Genomic DNA, 18,459 nt, shown 5'->3' with positions numbered 1-18,459 from the left:
TCTCCCCTTCAGGAGCCTTCTCTTGTCCAGGCTGCCCCAGCCCAGCTCTCTCAGCCTGGCTCCAGAGCAGAGCTGCTCCAGCCCCTGCAGCATCTCCATGGCCTCCTCTGGACTCTCTCCAACAGCTCCAGGTCCCTCCTGTGCTGCTGCCCCAGAGCTGGATCAGGACTGCAGGGGGGGGGTCTCCCCAGAGCACAGCAGAGGGGCAGGATCCCCTCCCTTGACTGCTGCTCACGCTCTGGGGGTGCAGCCCAGCACATGGGGGGTTCTGGGCTCAAGTGCACACTGAAGCTGGGTCATGGGGAGCTTCTTTTTGACCAGCACCCCCAGAAGGGTACGGGAATACCATACCCAGTATCCAGACATCCCCAGACGCCTGCGTCCTGTGTGGGATGGGGATGGGACAACTTCCCATGGGCTGTGTGCACAGCCCAGTGCTGTGAAGGGCAATTCTTCACCCAAGGTCGGCTCAGCAGTTGGCCAATGAAGTTGCATTGCTTGCCCTGTGCTCCTTTGGCAGCTGCTGGCTGTGCCTACACCCAAGTGTCAGTGTTCTCCACCAGTGAGCACAGACCACCGAGCACTTGGAAAGGTCTCTCAGGGGTGTCTTCACCAGGGATTCCTCTGTCTATGCTGGCCTTCAGAAAGGGTTTCCGAAAGGCAATGGACTGCATGGCTAGAGGATGCATTCCCAGGCATTCCAGAGCTGTGACAAGGGCTGGGACCAGAGCTGCCTGTCCCATTCTGCACTGCTGCTGGGGGGGTGAAGGGAGGGCAGGTCTGGGTGCACTGTGGAAAAGTCACACAACTTGAGTTCTTTGGGTAAGGGTGGCATCTCCAGGCCTGGTCCCTTTTAATTGCTCATTCCTAGGCACCACCTGCCAAAACTCCCCCAAATGCCTTTTTGGGTAAAACTGAGCTCTCTTCCCTCCTTGGTGGTCAAACAGACAAACATGTGGGTGCGGAGCCATCCTTTGGGTGCTGACTTCTTGTTCTTGTAACCACTGTGGAAGGCCCCAGCACGATAGGAACCATTGTATGACGTTTCTGGTTAAGTGTCTGTGCTTCTTTTGGGTCCAAGAAGCACGCAACCCAGCCCTGTGGGGGACAAACCTTGCCTGAGCATGGCAGCTGCATGGCTTCAGAGAATCCCAGAATGGTTTGGGTTGAAGGGGCCTTCAAGCTCATCCAGTTCCAACCCCTGCCACAGGCAGGGACCCCTTCCACTGGAGCAGCTTGCTCCAAGCCCCTGTGTCCAACCTGGCCTTGAACACTGCCAGGGATGAGGCAGCCACAGCTTCTCTGGGCACCCTGTGCCAGCGCCTCAGCACCCTCACAGGGAAGAGCTTCTGCCTCAGAGCCCACCCAATTCCAGCCCCGCAGCGGCGCTGCCGAGCTCCCCCTGGCGGCTGCAGCAGCCGGTGCCGGGGGGCCCCAGCAGCGCCTCGTTAAGGGCCGGCCCTGGCGCTCCGGGAGGCGGGAGGGGGGAGCCCAGGACCGGCACTGGCGGCCCCGCTCCGCCTCCGGTTCCTCCTCCTCCCGCCGCCGCCATGTGGGGCCGGCGGCAGCGCGGGCCCGGGTCCTGCACCCGCGGCGCGGAGGAGCTACGGGCGCGGCGGCGGGAGCAGGAGGCAGGTCCGGATGGGGCCAGGGCCGGGGCCTGCCCGTGCGGGAGGCGGCAGCGAGGCGGGACGGGCCCGGGGCCGGGTCCAGGGGCGGCGGGGCCGGGCGGGTCTGTGCCTCCGCCCAGGGTGGGAGCCCCCGTGGCCGCCAGCGCTGCCCCACAGCGGCACCCACACCCAGCCCTGGCCGCGCACCCGCGGTGCACAGGGGGCGGGGGCTGCGGGTCCCTGCCCCTCGGGGGAGCGTTTTAGCGTCTTACAGCCTCCTTATAAACGCACGTGTTTGTGACCTGGATTCCCCATTTCCTCCTGCGGTTTGGGTTTTCTGAAGCCTGCCTATGTGAAACCACCCTGCTCCGCACACCTCTGGTGCTTTTGTGCCATTTAGAATCGTACAATCCCAGACTGGTTTGGGTTGGGATGGACCTTAAAGCTCATCCAGTCCCAATTCCCTGCCACAGGCAGGGACACCCTCCACTAGAGCAGCTTGCTCCAAGCTCCATCCAGCCATGGCTTCCCAGGCTGAGCAGTGCCCAGCCCTGCACTGTGCAGGGTCTGAATGCAGCCGCTGTCTCACATCCCCCCGGCTCACACTGGAGGAGCTGGCAGTGTCTCCCTGTTGAAAGGAATGAGGCTGTTCGCTGGCATGGGGAAGCACCTTGGCCTGGGCCGGTGGTGACAGGGACTGTTTCAATCCCAGCGCTCAGGAAAGCCCGGCGGGAGGAGCAGCTGGTGAGCAAGCGGCTGCTGCGGGAGGACACCAGAGCAGAGGAGGCGGCACAGGATGGAGCAGGGACTGAGCCGGACCCCCTTTCGGAGAATGAGGTGAAGAGCGTGATATTGGGGGTTCCTGGGGTCTTCCCAGCCTCCAGGCATGCAGAGGAGCCCGGGTGGCTGTGGGCTGGGGAGTGTTTTCTGAGTCAGTGCCACAGTGAGATACAATGAGGTTCTTTGTGACCATCTCTTTTTGCCCTGGGTTTCTTTGCCCCCAGGATGAATGGGATGAAATCGTAACCCTGTCACTGCTGGGAGTTCACCCATCCGTCTTTCCATTCCTGGGACAGGTTCTTGAGCTGCTCAGGAGCGTGCAGAAGGGCTCCGAGGACAGGAAAAGATCTCTCAGCCGCCTTTGCTGGGCTCTGCAGAACAAGGAGACTCAACAGAAGTTTGTCAGGTCAGCCCAGTCTTGGCCCTGCATGGTGTTATCTTGGGCATGTCCAGAGTGTTCCTTTGTCCCAGTCCCTGTGTGCGTGAGCTGGTGTGTGGCTGAGGGCACCTTTTGTGTTCCCCCAGGCTGGACGGCAGCATCCGGACGCTCATCGGGCTCTTCACCAGCAGCCTGGCTGACGTGCAGATGCAGGCAGGCCGCTGCTTCCACGAGCTGTCCCACTCCAGTGACCCTGCTGTGGCTGAGGCATGTCTGCCAGTGACCTCCTACCTCCTCACCTACCTCTCTGGACACAGCATTGAATTCACAGTAAGACCCATGTTTGCCTGGGCGCTGGCTCCTGATAACCCTTTGATAGCAGTTGGGTGTTGGCCTCTCTTGGCCAGCATTAGCCTAACGTGGCTGGCAGGAAGGGGCTCCTGGAAGTCTCTGCTCCAACCTTCCCCTTATCCCCAGTGCTAGCCCAGCATCTGGCCAAGTCTTGAACCTATGGAGACCCCCTTCACTGTGCTCTGTCCCGACACCAAGAGGAGTTTGGTTTCATTGTGTTCCAGGTAGCTGCAGGCTGCTCCTAAAAGCTCTCAGGTCTTATCCAGGCCAGGCAAATCCTCCTGCCGCAGCCCAGGAGCAAATGTTTTGCCCCATTTGCAATGGTTCCTCCTCTCGAGCTCCAGGCTCTGTCTGGGAACTGGTGTGGGAGTTGGGCTCCCTTAGACATGGGTTCTGGGCCTGGGCAGGAGGTACCCTGGTGTCTGGGTAAAGCAGAAACACCAGATGGAAGTGAGCTGAGTGTTTGAAAAGAGGCTGGAAAAGTGAAAGGAATGAGGAGCTGCAGGCTGGGTCAGGGACAGCTGCTTTGGCAGGGTACCTGCGTGCAAGAAGCAGGAATTCGGGTTGGAGGAGCAGAGTGCCTGTGGCTCTGAGTGGTGCAGTTTGACCTGGGCAAAGGCATAGCTCTGTATTGCCAGCTGCTGAGCAGTGCACCCTGTGTTGCACACTGCTCCTCAGAGAGGCAGAGACTGACCTGCTGGAAAGTAGCGAAGGGGAAAGGGACCTGGGGGTCCTGGTGGATAGGAGGATGAACATGAGCCAGCAATGTGCCCTTGTGGCCAAGAAGGCAAATGGCATCCTGGGGTGCATTAGAAAGGGTGTGGTTAGTAGGTCAAGAGAGGTTCTCCTCCCCCTCTATTCTGCCTTGGTTAGGCCACATCTGGAATATTGCATCCAGTTCTGGGCCCCTCAGTTCAAGAAGGACAGGGAACTGCTTGAAAGAATCCAGTGCAGAGCCACAAAGATGATTAAGGGAGTGGAACACCTCCCTTATGAGGAGAGGCTGAAGGAGCTGGGTCTCTTCAGCTTGGAGAAGAGGAGACTGAGGGGTGACCTCATCAGTGTTTACAAATATGTAACGGGTGGGTGTCAGGATGATGGAGCTAGGCTTTTTTCAGTGATATCCAGTGATAGGACAAGGGGCAATGGGTGTAAACTGGAGCATAGAAGGTTCCACGTTAACATCAGGAAGAACTTCTTTACTGTGAGAGTGACAGAGCACTGGAACAGGTTGCCCAGGGGGGTTGTGGAGTCTCCTATGTTGGAGATATTCAAGGCCCGCCTGGACAAGTTCCTGTGTGATGTACTCTAGGTTACCCTGCGCTTGCAGGGGGGTTGGACCAGATGATCTCTTGAGGTCCCTTCCAACCCTTGGGATTCTGTGATTCTGTATTCTGTGAACTAAGGAACAAGCTGGTGAGCAACCCCAAGGTGATAAGCACATTTTAATGTAGCACAGAGACAGCCTTTCCAGGGAAATACTGTGGAATTAGAAGGGTCTCAGGGGAATCATAGAAATCATAGAATTGTATCACAGAATGGTTTGGAAGGGACCTTAAAACTCACCCAGTTCCAAACCCCTGCCATGGGTGACCTGCTCTCTTGGTGTGTTTCAGGAGCTGTGTTTGTACACGCTGGGGAACTTGGTAGTAGAAAGTGAAGCTGTGAGGAAGCGGCTTCTGCCTCAGGGCATCATTCCAGTGCTGGTGTCCTGCATCCAGGTGGGTGAAATAGCTCAGCCACATTCTTCCCCTGCCCTGCCCCAGTATAGCCCTCTCCTCATAGTCTTTAGGTGTTGGCTGTAGGTACTAAGCTGTGCCGCTCAGCTGCTCGCTTTGCTGTTCCAAAGAGGTATCTGGCTCTCAGCAGCTGGGATCCTCTGGCTCTGTCATGTGGAATTAGCTTTGCTCTCTCTGATTGCAGTCCCCACACGAGGCTGTGCTGGAAGGTCTGGGCTACGTCCTCTCGCAGCTCCTCCAAGCCAAGGAAGCCCCCACAGAGATCATTCCGTGAGTCCCAGCCTCATAACCCTGCATCAGGATGGGCCCTGGGGCTCAGAGTGGTATTTGCGTGCCTGGGATAACAACTCCTTTCCCATCACAGTGATATTAATAGTTCAGAGCAGAACCCTACCAGAACGATGGAGGTTTTGTTGCAGATCAGGGTGTGGGGCTTGACTCTTCTCCCTCAGCCTCATCTGAGCAGACAGCTCTGGTATTTCAGTAAAGGACAGTGTGGAGCAGGGCAGGCTCGCAGGGCAATGCTGGCTGTCTTCCTCCTGCAAAGGACAAGACCAGCTTGACAGCCCCCAGTGCCAAAAATGTGACTCCAGCCATGGTGCCCTGAGAGCCTCCAGGCCCTGCCATGAACAGGGAGAGCTTGAGCTGGGCCTCAGTGGTGTCTGAGGCTGCAGCCCTTCGGCAGGAGTCTCTTCCAGGTCTGTCTGTGGAGCCTGTGGCCAGGGCTAGTGCCTGCTTGTCAGGTGTCTGTTGTGTTTGTGCTCCGGCCTGTGCCTCCGTTAACTCTGTTGTTCTGACCCCAGCCTGGTTCTGGCCTCTGCTCTCCCCCAGCACATGCTTCAACTGGTTTGCTCGGGCCTCAAGGCTGGGATAGGAGCAGCCGTGGAGTTTGCATGGTGTCTGCACTACATCATTTGTAGGTAAAGTGCTTTTCTCTCCTCATTTTGCGTTCCCCAGGGGCAGCCAGAGAGGCTCAAAGGCTCAGGGTCCTCTGAGGGGACCTGAATTGCCTCCCCTTGCTTCTTCCCCTTGAGAAAGCAACTTCCCTGCCATCCTGGCCGTTCCCACTCCATCTGATCATGGAGTTCCTTTACAAGGTCATAACAGGTGATAAACATGAGGAGGCTGTTTCTAGTCCTCTGAACCCCTGCAAATCATCTCCCCATGGCTGGAGTTGTCCCCCACACTCCCTAAATCCTCATGCTCTGGGGCTTGCCCAGTGTCACCTGGCCAGGCTGGCTGCTCTCTGCCTTGGTGTGGCTGCTCCAGTGCCATCTCTTTCAGCAGCCCCAGCAGAAAGGGATGTGTGGGTACTTGAAGGATTGGGGCTGTTTCCAGACCCACACAGGTAACTCCAGTGGCTCTGTTTTCCATGGGCTTTTAAACTTAATCACAGGCTGCTGCTCATACAAGAAGGAAGCCCTGTGGTGGTTCAGGAGAATGCTCTGAGTTCCCAGGCCCTGTTATTGTGCAGGGCTTCAGCAGTTTTCCCTCTCTGAGCACCACGAGCACCCATATTGCCTCCTCCCTTTGCAGCCAAACAGCCAACACAGCTCTGCTGTCACTGGGGGCTTTGCCTGCCCTCACCTCAGTCTTGCTCGACCTGGCTTCTGAACCCCCTCCAGATGCTGCTGAGGGCCTGGAGCTGGTAAGACACGGGCAGGGCACTGAGCACTGGCTGTTCTCAGCAGCACTGTGGGGATATGGTCAGGTAAAGGGCTCTGTGTTCCCACTGTCACAGCTCGTGTGCCCGGTGCTGCGGTGCCTCAGCAACCTGCTCGCAGAGGACACAGGCTGTGAAGTGCAGGTGCAGGATGAGCGCCTGCTCATCGCCATCTTCCTCATCCTCCAGAGCTTCCTCCAGCAGCACCCCTTCATTGCCCAGGAGTGTCTCTGGCTGCTGAACAACCTCACAGGTGAGCGCCCCACAGAGCCAGAGCTGCTGCCAGGCCCTACCTCAACTGCTGGCAGCCTTGTCTGCAGAGACCCACTCAGAACCTCAGTTTTGCTGACACGTTCCTCCCCTGCCCACCCCAGCACATGAGCCCTTCTTCTGCTCTGCTCTGCTCTCCCTGGACCTGCTCCCAGCCCTGCTGCAGCTCCTGCCCTGTTCCCAGATGGCTGCTGTGTTGGTAAGACCTCACCTTGTGCTCTGGGTCTGGAGGGAAGCACTGGGCTTTCAGGAGCTTTCAAAAGCGGTGCTGCCCCATCCCTGGCAGTGTTCAAGGCCAGGCTGGACAAGGCTTGGAGCAAGCTGCACATTCACTGCTCATTTCCTGTCATGGTTTCTCCACCTAGGTCCTGACAGTTGTGTGCAATATAGCAGCGAAGGGACCAGTGTTCTGCCAGCAGCTGCACCAGCAGCTGGCCCTGCCCCTGCTGCTGCCCACCCTTACACTGCCCGACCCCGAGGCTGTGGGGCAGTGCTTGGAGCTGCTGCACCTCCTCTTCCTGCACTGTCCAGAGGTAAAAGCCCAGAATCAAGACCGAGATGGGGATGATGATGATGATTTAAATGCATTCTGTCATTGCCCCACTACCCCCCACTCCTCAGCACTCAAACACATGCCTGAAGTGGGGTACTCGCATGAGGCAGATGGTGGAAGTGCTTACACCCTTCTGTGCCTTCTTTCACTGACAAAGGGGGCCTACAAGAAAGCTGGAGAGGGGCTTTGTGCAAGGACCTGTAGGGACATGGCTTTAAACTGACAGAGGGCAGATTTAGATCTCTTTACTATGAGGGTGCTGAGGCGCTGGCACAGGGTGCCCAGAGAAGCTGTGGCTGCCCCATCCCTGGCAGTGTTCAAGGCCAGGTTGGACACAGGGGCTTGGAGCAAGCTGCTCCAGTGGAAGGTGTTCCTGCCCATGGCAGGGGGGTGGAACAGGATGAGCTTTAAGGTCCCTTCCACCCCAGTCTGTGAGTCTTGACAATTGTTTTTTGGGGCAAGTTGTTTGTACAGTTTGAGGTTATTATGGGGGGGGGATTCTTTTGATTCAGTTGTGGTTACTTCAAGCTCTGTGCATGCCCAGCCAGCAGTCACCATGACTGGTTCACCTGACTTGGGACTTCAGTGTCTGGGAGTTCCTTCAACCCCATTCCCAGTGGTGGCTCTGGGCAGACAGGGTCATCTGGTGGAGCTACTTGAGTGGCACACTGCAACTGTCACCCCTCTCCTCTCTCACAGGCTGCAGCGGACTTCATCAGACAAGGTGGGCACCAGGCCCTGGAGCAGCACCAGAGCACCCCAGAGCTCCAGGAGCGGGCACGAGCACTGTTGGACATGGTGGGGCAGTCCCTGGGCAGTCCATCTTCTCCCAGGCCACCTTCCTTCCCTCCCCCTGTGCTCTGAGGAGGGGTAGGTCCGTGCTCACACCATGCCCTGCTTTCCCAAGGACTGGTCAGTGGTCTGACCCCCAGCAGTAAGCACCAGTGCTGGCTGCACAGGTACACTGGTCCTTGGCAAGATAAGGCTGTTTCCATCCTTGTCACCATCTCAGAGCTACCAGGAGAATGCCCTGTGCTTTCCATGGGCTTGGTGCAGGGGCAGAGCTGGGCTGGAACCCAAAGCAGGCTCCTGATGCAGGGAGGTGATGGATAAACCCCACTGGATCCCTCCAGTGTCTCCTTTTGGCTTTAAAACCCAACATATGAAGCTCAGGGTAAGCACATTGCTTTTATGTGATTGATAAGTTAAAAGATACATGTTTTACATTAAAGATCATCAGTCAGGTTTCAGCACGTGTGTGTTTACTGCCTGTCTTCACCCTGTGCTCTTCACAATGGTCTCCAGGGCCTTGGCCACTTCATCCGCACTCAGGTTGTTCAGAGGCACACTCCTTTCCCTGCCAAACTCTGCAGGAAAGACAGAGGGTGAGGGGGAGAGGCAGTGCCTTGGTCCTTCTCTGCTGCAAGGGCAACCCAAAGCCCTGCCCTAGTTTCCCAAGCGTCACAGCCCAGGTGCCCATCACCACCCTTCACACCCACCTCTCCCATCTGTTACCCTGTGTGTGAAATACTGCTTCTACTTTGTGCTCCCAGCCTGTCCTTGGGGAGAAGCCAATGGAGCCCAATGTGTTTCCATGCCTTTTTGTTAACTCCTGCTGCACAGCAGCTGGGCAGAGGCCAGTACCACATCCCAAAGCAACCTGGTGGCTTCTGGCCTGCTCACGCAGAGATGCTCCCCAATGCTTCAGTGCTGAAACCCAAGTTGTTCCTACAGCAGCCCTTGCCTGGGGGGGTGTGCTCCTCCAAGTCACATCCAGACAGGAGACAGGCGCACTACACCAAGAGGCCCTATGGCCCTGTGTGCTTACACTGGGAAACTTGCTAAAGAGTGATTGCATCTCTTTGAAAGAAAGTTTCTAACTTACTTTTTTCCACCCCAGGTGGCATTAAGAAACAAAGCCATCACAGAGGAGCTTTTCTGCTCCTTCATTGGCCTTTCCCAAATAATGCCATGAAAACAGGAACAAGCAACCTTCCAGTATCTGAAGGGGGCTACAAGGGTGCTGGAGAGGAACTCCTCATCAGGGACTGTAGTGATAGGACAAGGGATAATGGGTTCAAACTTAAACAGGGGAAGTTTGGATTGGATATAAGGAAGAAGTTCTTTCCTGTTAGGGTGGTGAAGCACTGGAATGGGTTGCCCAGGGAGGTTGTGAATGCTCCATCCCTGGCAGTGTTCAAGGCCAGGGTGGACAGAGCCTTGGGTGGCATGGGTTAGTGGAAGGTGTCCCTGACCATGGCAGGGGGGTTGGAACTGGAGGTGCTTTAAGGTCACTTCTAATCCAAACCATTCTATGATTTCACTGTGTAAGGGTCCTACAGGAGCAGGAGATCACAGCCACGAGTTGCAAGGCACCTCCAGAGCCGTAAATCCCTTTCCTGCCCCACACGAGGTCCCTACACCTCCTCTACTTGCTCCTCGCAGTGTCCTTCGCTAAGGCCGCACAGCCCCGGGCCGTGCTTCCACTCACCGAAGCGCGCCCAGAGCCGCGGCTGCACCCCGGAGCACTCGCGGATCAGGATGGGGAAGTCGGGGTTCGCCTTCTTCAGGGTCACGTAGTGCTGCTCGATGAAGTCTCTGGGAAGGGAGGGCAGAGGAACCCGGGTCCCTGGGCTGCTCACCCCCCAGCGCCCGTGCGCGGCGGCTCCAGCCCGGGTTCTACCCCCCGGTCCCCAGCTCACCTGACGCCGCGGCTGCCCGCGGAGCGCTGGCAGAGGTGGAAGCGCAGCTCCCGCAGGCCGCGACCCAACCCGCTCCCGATGCCCCTCACGGCCGCCGCCATCTTCCCTGCGCTCCCCACCACAACACGGGGGCGTGGCCTCGGTGCCGGCCAATGGCAGCGCCCGCCGCGGGGCTGCTGGGAAGGGGAGCGGAGGTGTCGAGGGGCCGCGGAGGGCAGCGGGGATCAGGCTCGGGGCACGATGCCGGAGCGCGACAGTGAGCGGGGACCGGGGGGCGGGCGGGCACTGCGGGGCCCCGGGGCACCCGAGACACCCGGGCGGGGGAGGGAGGTGGCGGCAGCGGCACTCCTGGAGTGCGGAGCGGCCTGGCCTGGCTCGGGGCGGGGCGGTGTAGGCCGGCCCTAGGCTTGGGGCTCTGGGAAACGGAGGAACCCCGTTCACGGGCCTGGTGGGAGGAGCAGCGCTGCTGGGGAACGGGAGCGGTGGCAGCGCAGGAGCTGGAGGGAGCGGAGCTCCCGGGGTGCGGGGACGCGAGGGGGCGTTTCGGGGTAACCTGACAGTGTTCAAAGTCAGGTTGGACACAGGGGCTCGGAGCAAGCTGCTCCAGTGGAAGGTGTCCCTGCCCGTGGCAAGGATTGGAACTGGATGAGCTTTAAGGCCCTTTCCAACACAAACCAGTCTCCATGCACCCTGGTGAGGCCACCCCAGCGTGTCAGTGGCCTAGGCTTGGCAAAGCACTGCTGGGGGGGTGTGGGGGGGTGAATGGTGCTTCCTTCCCTGTTCCCGAGCAGGGATCGGGCTGGGAGAGCTGGAGGGGGTGCATCCATCAGGCAGGCTCTGAGCACTCCCTTTCCTCCTGTTCTCCAGATGAACCGTTCTCCAACCCCCTGGCCCCTGATGGCCACGATGTGGACGACTCGCACTCCTTCCACCAGTGAGTCCAGCGCTGGGGCACTGGGGTGGGAATGGACCAGGGCTGTGGGGCCTGAGCCTGATTGCCTGGTCTAGAGGCTGGAGTGACTGCTGCAGTGCAGCCTTCGGGCTCCCTCCATGGGACCCGCGTCCGACCCCATCACAAACCCTCTGCCTCCTCGGAGGCTGTCAGAACTCACTGGGGGATCATGGTTTCTGTGTCCTCTGCTTCTTGCAGGTCCAAGCTGACCAATGAAGACTTCAGAAAGCTGCTCATGACCCCGCGGGCTGCGCCTACATCTGCGCCACCGTCCAAATCTCGCCACCATGAGTGAGTAGGACTCTGGTTCACAGGACAAAGCTTTCCCCTGGGCTCCATCCCAGCCTGTCCCTCTTCCCCCCTGCGCTCTGCAGTGAACTATCTAAAGGGACTTTTGATGGTGAATCTGAGGAGCAGACCTCACCCTTGCTCAGTGCTTGGATCCATGCAAGCTGTAAATGTGTTAAGTGGAGAAACAGGAGGGTCAGGACTGCTGTAAATAACAGAGGAGTCTTGTATAGCTGTTAAGATGCTTTATGCAGGAGGCAGATTTAGGTTTTGTTTGGTGAAAATCGGTTTTTTCCTTTCCTCTCCCTGCTGACAGAGTGGAACTGGAGAGGCTTGGAACTGGATTGTTCCCATCTTTGAGCATCTTGGTGCTCTGCTGTGTCCTAGGGACTGCTGTGTAGCTGCATGGGTTGGACTCTGCAGACTGTATCTGTGATCTCACCCTTTTGCAGGATGCCCCGGGAGTACAACGAAGATGAAGACCCTGCTGCTCGCAGGAGGAAGAAGAAAAGGTAAATGGGGAAAGCAGTTCATCAGGGATTGTCTTTACACATCACATCCCTCCCATGGGAGCAGCTTCTGAGCTCTTGGGCTACCAAAGAGGACCCTGAGTAGCCTGGGTTATTTTGGGGTTTGGAGCCGGGCAGAGTGAGAATCGCTCAGACTCAGTGTCTGTCACTGCCTGTGGGAGCAGATGTGGGATGCAGCAGCAGGGTGGGTATATCTGTAAGAAGCACAAGAGGCTCTACAGGTGTGTGGCAGGACATCTGCACTGGTGGCAGTGGTTCTGGGACACACCTGTACAGCTGGACTGCTTTAACCCCTTCCCTTTGGAAGGAAAGACTGTGTTCCTCGTCAGTTAGGCTCAGTACAGCAGTTTCATCTTGTCTGGTGTTTTCCAGGTGTATTGTGTCTCAGTGCTTTAGGAAGGTTTTGGGGGAAGGGCTTGGGAGTAGGACAAGCATGTGTGGGGCCTCAGGGGCTGTTACCTGATGGGTGCATCAAAAGTGTGACTGTGTCTCTAACCCTGAGCTCTTTGTCCAACCCAGCTATTATGCCAAGCTGCGCCAGCAGGAGATCGAGCGCGAGAGGGAGCTGGCTGAGAAGTACAGGGATCGAGCCAAGGAGAGGAGGGATGGTGTGAACAAGGACTACGAGGAGACAGAGCTGATCAGCACAACTGCCAACTACAGGGCTGTGGGCCCAACGGCAGAGGCGTACGTGAGCCTGTGGCATGGTCTTGTCTTGCCGTTGCTCCAGTGGGGCTGGTCTCGTAACTGGCTCAATCTGTGTCACACAGGGATAAATCTGCTGCAGAGAAGAGAAGACAGTTGATCCAGGAATCCAAGTTCTTGGGTGGTGACATGGAGCACACCCACTTGGTGAAGGGTCTGGACTTTGCGCTCTTGCAGAAGGTGAGCACAGAGACCACTGTGCTGCTGCTCTGCCCTGCCCGCTCCCATGGGCAGAGGGCAGTAGCTGCCACTTCCAGGGGCTTCCATCTTGCCAGTGTGGATTTGTCTTTCTGAGAACGATCTCTGAAGGGTTGGGGAGCTAGTGGAAGGGTTGGGTTTACTGGTTCTGATGGGCAGCAGAGGCGTGGATTGGTCTGTAATATGTGGATTTATTTGTGGCCAGGTACGGGCTGAGATTGCCAGCAAGGAGAAGGAAGAGGAGGAAATGATGGAGAAGCCCCAGAAAGAAACTAAGTGAGTGGTTGAGGATTTGAACTCCTGAGTGCAGCTGCCTCCTGGAGAGGAGGATTTGAACTCCTGAGTGCAGCTGCCTCCTGGAGAGGAGGATTTGAACTCCTGAGTGCAGCTGCCTCCTGGAGAGGAGGATTTGAACTCCTGAGTGCAGCTGCCTCCTGGAGAGGAGGATGCAGAGATGTGCTTAGCATAATGATTGTTTGTTTCTTTGCTGCATCTGTTCAGGAAAGATGAAGATCCTGAGAATAAAATTGAGTTCAAGACCCGGCTGGGTAAGACTGGGTGGATGTGGCTGTTCCTCACTTTGTGGTGCGTGAATGTGGGAGAAATGCTGGAGGGTGAATGAAAACCTTTAGTCACTGGAGGGGGAAAGGCTTGAGGTGCAGATGTCCTGAATTTGAGGGCTGGAGGAAACGTGTCTCTTAAGAGGTGATTCTCCTATTTCTGATAAACTAAATATGCATCATTATGGGCTTGTCCATTGCTCTCTCACACCTTTCCCTCTCCCTCAGGTCGCAACATCTACCGCATTCTGTTCAAGAACAAGGCCTATGAGCGGAATGAGCTGTTCCTGCCGGGCAGGATGGCCTATGTGGTTGATCTGGATGATGAGTATGCAGACACCGATATCCCCACCACGCTGATCCGCAGCAAGGCTGACTGTCCCACCATGGAGGTACCTAGCTAGCATCCCGGGTCTGAATTGGCCTGAGCAGGTCTTGCCAGGAAGGGTTCTCTCTCAAGGGAGTCAGATTCATCCTTGGGGATTTCTCTTTCAGGCACAGACCACGCTGACCACCAATGACATCGTCATCAGCAAACTGACGCAGATCCTCTCCTATCTCAGGCAAGGGACCCGCAACAAGAAGCTCAAGAAGAAAGACAAAGGTAGGAGCTGAGGGGAACCAAGTAGCAGGACTTAATGCTTGAAGCATATCCCAAAAGAATGAGGTGTGCTTTGGTTTGCTGCCTTCTTCTGTGCCTTGTGGTGATGGATTCAGATGACAGAGATTTCCTAAGGCTTCCCATGCGCTTCAGATGTCCTGAAGGCAGGCTGCTCTGTGCAGCTGGGACATTATAGCTGTGAGGGTGTCTTGTGCTGCTCTGCTCTTCCTGGTTAAGACCAGGAAGTTAAGACCTTAAGTTCAGACCTGGTTAAGACCCTGAGTTCCTTAGGGAAGTGTCCCCTGCTTTGGGGAAGGACAGAATGGTTTCCTGAAGGGGCCAGATATGCTGTGGTAACTGAAGAGGAAGTCAGGACATCCTCCAGGCCTGCCACTCTTGGGGCTTGGAACCAGACTGGGGACAGGGAAGCAGTACAGGTGGCAGAGTGCATGATGTGTCTCTCGTTGCTGTTGTGTCCTTGCAGGGAAGCTGGATGAGAAGAAGCCCCCTGAAGCTGATATGAAGTAAGTGCCTCCCTGTCCCAGGCTGTGGGGTCATAGCTCTCTGCCTTAAGGAATGTCTTTCTGACACACAACATCTGGAGAGGGCTGGGTTTAGTGTCTGTAGAGCGAGCTGCTTATTCAGACCTGCAGTTGGTAGGACAAGGCTGGAGGCAAGCTCTGTTTAATGGTTTCAGGCTTGAGGCAGGCAAGGGCTTTCTGTTGTCCTGGACCACAAGAAGCAGATCCAGGCAGCAGAAGAGAGCAGAAACGCAGTGATGCCTGTGACAAATATAGAAGCCAGTTCTAGTGGATGTCCTCAGCTCTTGGTGTTGATGCAACAGCTCCATTATTAGGCTCCAGTTCAAAGGGAGGCGGTTGTGGCTTCCTGTCTTGCAGCACCCATAATGGACATTCTTTCCCACTTCCAGCATCTTTGAAGACATTGGGGATTACGTGCCCTCCACTGCAAAGATGCCCCGGGAGAAGGACCGGGAGAGGTACCGTGAGAGAGAACGGGACAGGGACCGGGAGCGGGACAGGGATCGAGAACGGGACAGGGACCGGGAGCGCGAGCGGGACCGCGACCGGGAGCGGGAGGAGGAAAAGAAGAGGCACAGCTACTTTGAGAAGCCCAAGGCTGATGATGAGGTGAGCCTCTGCTCGGGAAGCCTGGACTGTCCCACCTGAACCCTGTGCTCTGGACAGTGCAGCCGTGGGGTTGGTGGGGTCACTGGTGGCTTTGGGTGCCTCTGGTCATGCTCCCACATGTGCCAGTGTTCAGCTCCTGCTGAGCTCTGTCTGTCCAGTCACGGGCTGCTGGGTGGCTGGGTGCTTGTCCTCTCCTTCAGTAAGGCAGGACTCGCACAAGCGTGGAGCTTTCATGGTTCAGGTCTGTGTGCTTGCCACAGAGAGTCCTAAAGCAGAGTTCCCAAGTCACGCAATGCTGTCTCTTGCCTGCTTTCACGGGCCCGGGTGACATGTATCTCTCCCTTTTCTTTGCAGCCCACAGACATCGACAAAGGTGAGTCAAGTGGTGTGGGTGCTTGAATGAGGCTGGATGGTTGAGTGAGGCCATCTGGGGTTGCGGGTTTCTGCTTGGCTCCCTGGGCTGCCGGAGCCCCCTTTTCTCCCAGAGATGGCTGTGGTGGAGGGGATTGTCTGCAGTGAGGGTTTTGGGGTGAAGAGTCTTGTGCCTGCACGCTGCTGCATGACACCCTGGGTTGAGGGCCTGTGCAGATCCTTCCCTGGCAGCAGACCAGCTCAAACAACCCTCTTCTGGCTGCAAGCTGAGGAGGATTTGGGGTGTCCCTGGACCAGCCCATGCTTGTCTGTGCTCAGACTGATCTGCTGCTCCTCACTGTTCTCCTGGCTTCTCTACCTCCTATGCAGCCTGTCCTGCCTGTTACCCATCCCAAAGAGTTTGTTGTGCTGAAGTGGGCTCTGCCCAGCCCCATGTGTGTTGTGGTGAGCTGTTTCTCCCCAGAACTCAGCCTGCTGCTCTCTCTACTCAGGACCCGGCTCAGCCAAGGAGCTCATCAAGTCCATCAATGAGAAGTTTGCTGGAGCCACTGGCTGGGAAGGAGCAGAGACATATCCTTTACTGTCTGCCAGTCTGGCCTTGCCTGAGCATAGCTGCGTGGCTCTTCTTCCTCTTAGGGAGGCTCTTCTTCCTGTAGCAGAGAAATGCCACCCAAACCTTACTGCTCATGTGCCAAATACAAGCTCTGCAGCCTCCGGTTTGGTTCTGTTGGGGCAGGATGTGGCTGTTGTGCTGTCTGTGCTCAGCCTGCAGCTGTAAGGCTTCCTGATGGTGCTTTCCTTGACTGTTGTCACATTGAAGAAGCCAGAAGACAAGAAGCAGTTGGGGGACTTCTTCGGCATGTCCAACAGCTACGCCGAGTGCTACCCTGCCACGTAAGGGAGCAGCAGGAGACTGGGGGTTGGGAGCAGGGGATGCTGAGGGGCTGCTGTTCTCTGGCAACAAGACCTTCAACATCAGCCCCACTGCGTGCTGGGAGGAGGTCTGGCTTTGTATAGGGTTGCAACCTAGTTAAAATGATCCTCATATCTTTGGTTCTGGCAGAAGTGGGTTTTTCGTATCTGGTCTCTGCTGTAAGTGGCTGCCTGGAGTTTGCTGCTGGGAAAGGCTGAGGTGGTTGGGGGTCTGCTTGGTTCCCTGGTCACTCACGTGCTCATTGAGCTCTGGCCACAAAAGAGGAACAGCTTTCAGCCTGCAGTGTCACCTTAGGAGCATTTGCAGTCTTGGATGCTCTGTGGTCCAGCTCAGCTGCAGGGCTTGCAGCTGAGGAACTTCCCTCTAGTCCAGGAACTGAGGCCATGACAGACCTGGCTTCAAGGTTCTTATCTGTGACCCATGGACCCACTCTAAGCCTTTTGCTTGCTTTGCTGTTTTATAGAATGGATGATATGGCTGTGGACAGTGATGAAGAGGTGGACTACAGCAAAATGGATCAGGTATGTTGGGACCAGGCAGTGAACTGAGCATCCATGCCGGATCCCACTGGAGAGAAAAGCAGGCGTGTGTGGAGGGGCTGAATGCCCTGGGGCTGGATGTTTGGTGTGTTTGGGGTTTGCTGATTTGCTGTGTGTGCCTGGGTGGGATCTGGCATCCCAGTTTGCAGCTCAGGAGTTGCTCTTGAGTCTCTTTCTCTGCAGGGTAACAAGAAAGGACCCCTGGGCCGCTGGGACTTCGACACCCAGGAGGAGTACAGTGAATACATGAACAACAAAGAGGCTCTGCCCAAGTGAGTGCAGCCCTTGGGAAGGGCTGAGCAAGGATTCTGGCTGGGGGGTGGCTGTGGTGGCCAAACCTGGGTCCGGGGGGGCTGAAACACAAGAAGTGGGTTCCCTAGGGAGGAGCTGTGGAGCCTGGGGCCTGGTGGCTTCTCTTTGCTCTTAGGATCGCTCTTGAGGCCTCCTGCCCAAGTGGCTGCTTTTAGGGGTCCAAGCCAGTGCTGAGGTACAGGCTCAAGGCTGGGGCAGGCTGTGGATCCCCTAGAGATACTGAGCTCTCTCTTGCTCCTTCCCCAGGGCAGCATTCCAGTATGGGATCAAGATGTCTGAGGGACGCAAGACCCGTCGCTTTAAGGAGACAAATGACAAGGCAGAGCTGGACCGGCAGTGGAAGAAGATCAGTGCGGTGGGTGCCTGGTGCTGGGCTGTCATCGGGTCAGACCATGAGCTCCCACCTCAGCTGCCCTGGTCACAGCTCCTCAGCCCCTGTGCTGGTGTGTGTGTGGGTGCATGCAGCAGGGCTGGCTCTCTAGAAGCTGGATTTGCTCCTTGCAAGAGCACTGGGCAAAGATCTGGGGCTCCAGCACTGCAGAGGCAGCTGGAGCTGCATTTGCAGCTCTTGCCCTGGGAGCAGTCCCAGCTGGGGCTTTTTGCTCTGGGCTCTACAGTAGATGAACATGTCTAAAACTGGCAGCCTGGAACCATCCAAAGGGGCTTGGATGGGACAAAGCATGCTTAGTGGCTCCACTTCCTAACCAGCAAAGCTGGAGGCTGTGCTGGCAGTGCGAGCTGGCCATGAGCACCCTAGCACCGTGGGATGGGCATGAAGAAGGTGAGAACAAAGGGTCTTTGGTGGCCAAAATGGAGCAAAGGGGGGAACAGGCCCAGATTCTCCAGACTTTGGGCAGCTTGCAGACAATTTCAGCTCACCTCAGTTTGCTCTGGCCTGGCGACAGCTGTCCTTGGGTGTATCTTGCACCCTTCAACCCCTCTGCTGTGGCTGTGGGCAGCCAGAATCCTGAGGGTAATGGGACTTTGTGCTTTCTCTGCAGATCATTGAGAAGAGGAAGAAGCTGGAGGCTGATGGGTAAGTTCTAGTAGAGTCGTCTCTGCTCTTAGCTTAGGGCAGTGCTGGGGCTTGACTGGCTCCTGACACCTCACCCAGGGGCTGTGGGGAGCAGAGACCGCCCCAGTGGGGCTGAAAGGAGAGTGGAGAACATTCAGTCCCTTCAGTGTGTTGCTGCTCTGCTCAGCTTAACAGGACCTGGGCAAGGGAGTGTGATGGATTCTCTGCCCTGCATCCTCACCACCATCCTGCCCC

At 56.8% G+C, this 18,459-nt stretch overlaps 3 protein-coding genes across 4 annotated transcripts in view; 2 read left to right on the top strand and 1 right to left on the bottom strand.

The window, feature by feature from the left end:
* The first annotated feature begins 1,529 nt into the window (after positions 1-1,529).
* Positions 1,530-8,591, top strand: TMCO6 (transmembrane and coiled-coil domains 6). Its single transcript, XM_061354006.1, has 12 exons — positions 1,530-1,635; positions 2,323-2,447; positions 2,687-2,796; positions 2,916-3,099; positions 4,737-4,841; positions 5,044-5,129; positions 5,663-5,779; positions 6,396-6,507; positions 6,601-6,775; positions 6,897-6,991; positions 7,158-7,325; positions 8,045-8,591. The coding sequence occupies exons 1-12, from the start codon at positions 1,551-1,553 to the stop codon at positions 8,207-8,209; spliced, it is 1,527 nt and encodes a 508-aa protein (XP_061209990.1). The 5' UTR covers positions 1,530-1,550; the 3' UTR covers positions 8,210-8,591.
* On the bottom strand, positions 8,515-10,206 carry NDUFA2 (NADH:ubiquinone oxidoreductase subunit A2). Its single transcript, XM_061354012.1, has 3 exons — positions 10,048-10,206; positions 9,837-9,943; positions 8,515-8,712 (listed from the first exon to the last, which is right to left on the bottom strand). Exons 1-3 carry the CDS (start codon positions 10,146-10,148, stop codon positions 8,621-8,623), a joined length of 300 nt encoding a protein of 99 aa, XP_061209996.1. The 5' UTR covers positions 10,149-10,206; the 3' UTR covers positions 8,515-8,620.
* A 5-nt stretch (positions 10,207-10,211) lies between these two features.
* Positions 10,212-18,459, top strand: part of IK (IK cytokine) — a 90,250-nt gene continuing 82,002 nt past the window's right edge. Inside the window, exons 1-19 of one of the 2 annotated variants that reach the window (XM_061354004.1) lie at positions 10,212-10,303; positions 10,915-10,981; positions 11,198-11,290; positions 11,740-11,799; positions 12,337-12,504; positions 12,588-12,702; positions 12,926-12,996; positions 13,222-13,268; positions 13,509-13,672; positions 13,776-13,884; positions 14,366-14,405; positions 14,813-15,032; positions 15,387-15,405; positions 15,896-15,976; positions 16,220-16,298; positions 16,802-16,859; positions 17,061-17,149; positions 17,436-17,544; positions 18,191-18,225. In XM_061354004.1, coding sequence (XP_061209988.1) covers positions 10,288-10,303; positions 10,915-10,981; positions 11,198-11,290; positions 11,740-11,799; positions 12,337-12,504; positions 12,588-12,702; positions 12,926-12,996; positions 13,222-13,268; positions 13,509-13,672; positions 13,776-13,884; positions 14,366-14,405; positions 14,813-15,032; positions 15,387-15,405; positions 15,896-15,976; positions 16,220-16,298; positions 16,802-16,859; positions 17,061-17,149; positions 17,436-17,544; positions 18,191-18,225 — 1,640 coding nt within the window. In that variant the 5' untranslated portion in view covers positions 10,212-10,287. The remainder of the gene's footprint in view (positions 10,304-10,914; positions 10,982-11,197; positions 11,291-11,739; positions 11,800-12,336; positions 12,505-12,587; positions 12,703-12,925; positions 12,997-13,221; positions 13,269-13,508; positions 13,673-13,775; positions 13,885-14,365; positions 14,406-14,812; positions 15,033-15,386; positions 15,406-15,895; positions 15,977-16,219; positions 16,299-16,801; positions 16,860-17,060; positions 17,150-17,435; positions 17,545-18,190; positions 18,226-18,459) is intronic. The other variant, XR_009725502.1, reaches the window with a different exon arrangement.

Source organism: Neopsephotus bourkii, unplaced genomic scaffold, assembly GCF_033783945.1.
Source record: "Neopsephotus bourkii isolate Nb327-2 ecotype Australia unplaced genomic scaffold, CSIRO-AGI_Nbou_v1 NB_716, whole genome shotgun sequence".
NCBI classification, from domain to species: domain Eukaryota; kingdom Metazoa; phylum Chordata; class Aves; order Psittaciformes; family Psittacidae; genus Neopsephotus; species Neopsephotus bourkii.
The sequence above is the reverse complement of the archived record's forward strand: the minus strand, read 5'-3'. Positions and strand labels throughout refer to the sequence as shown.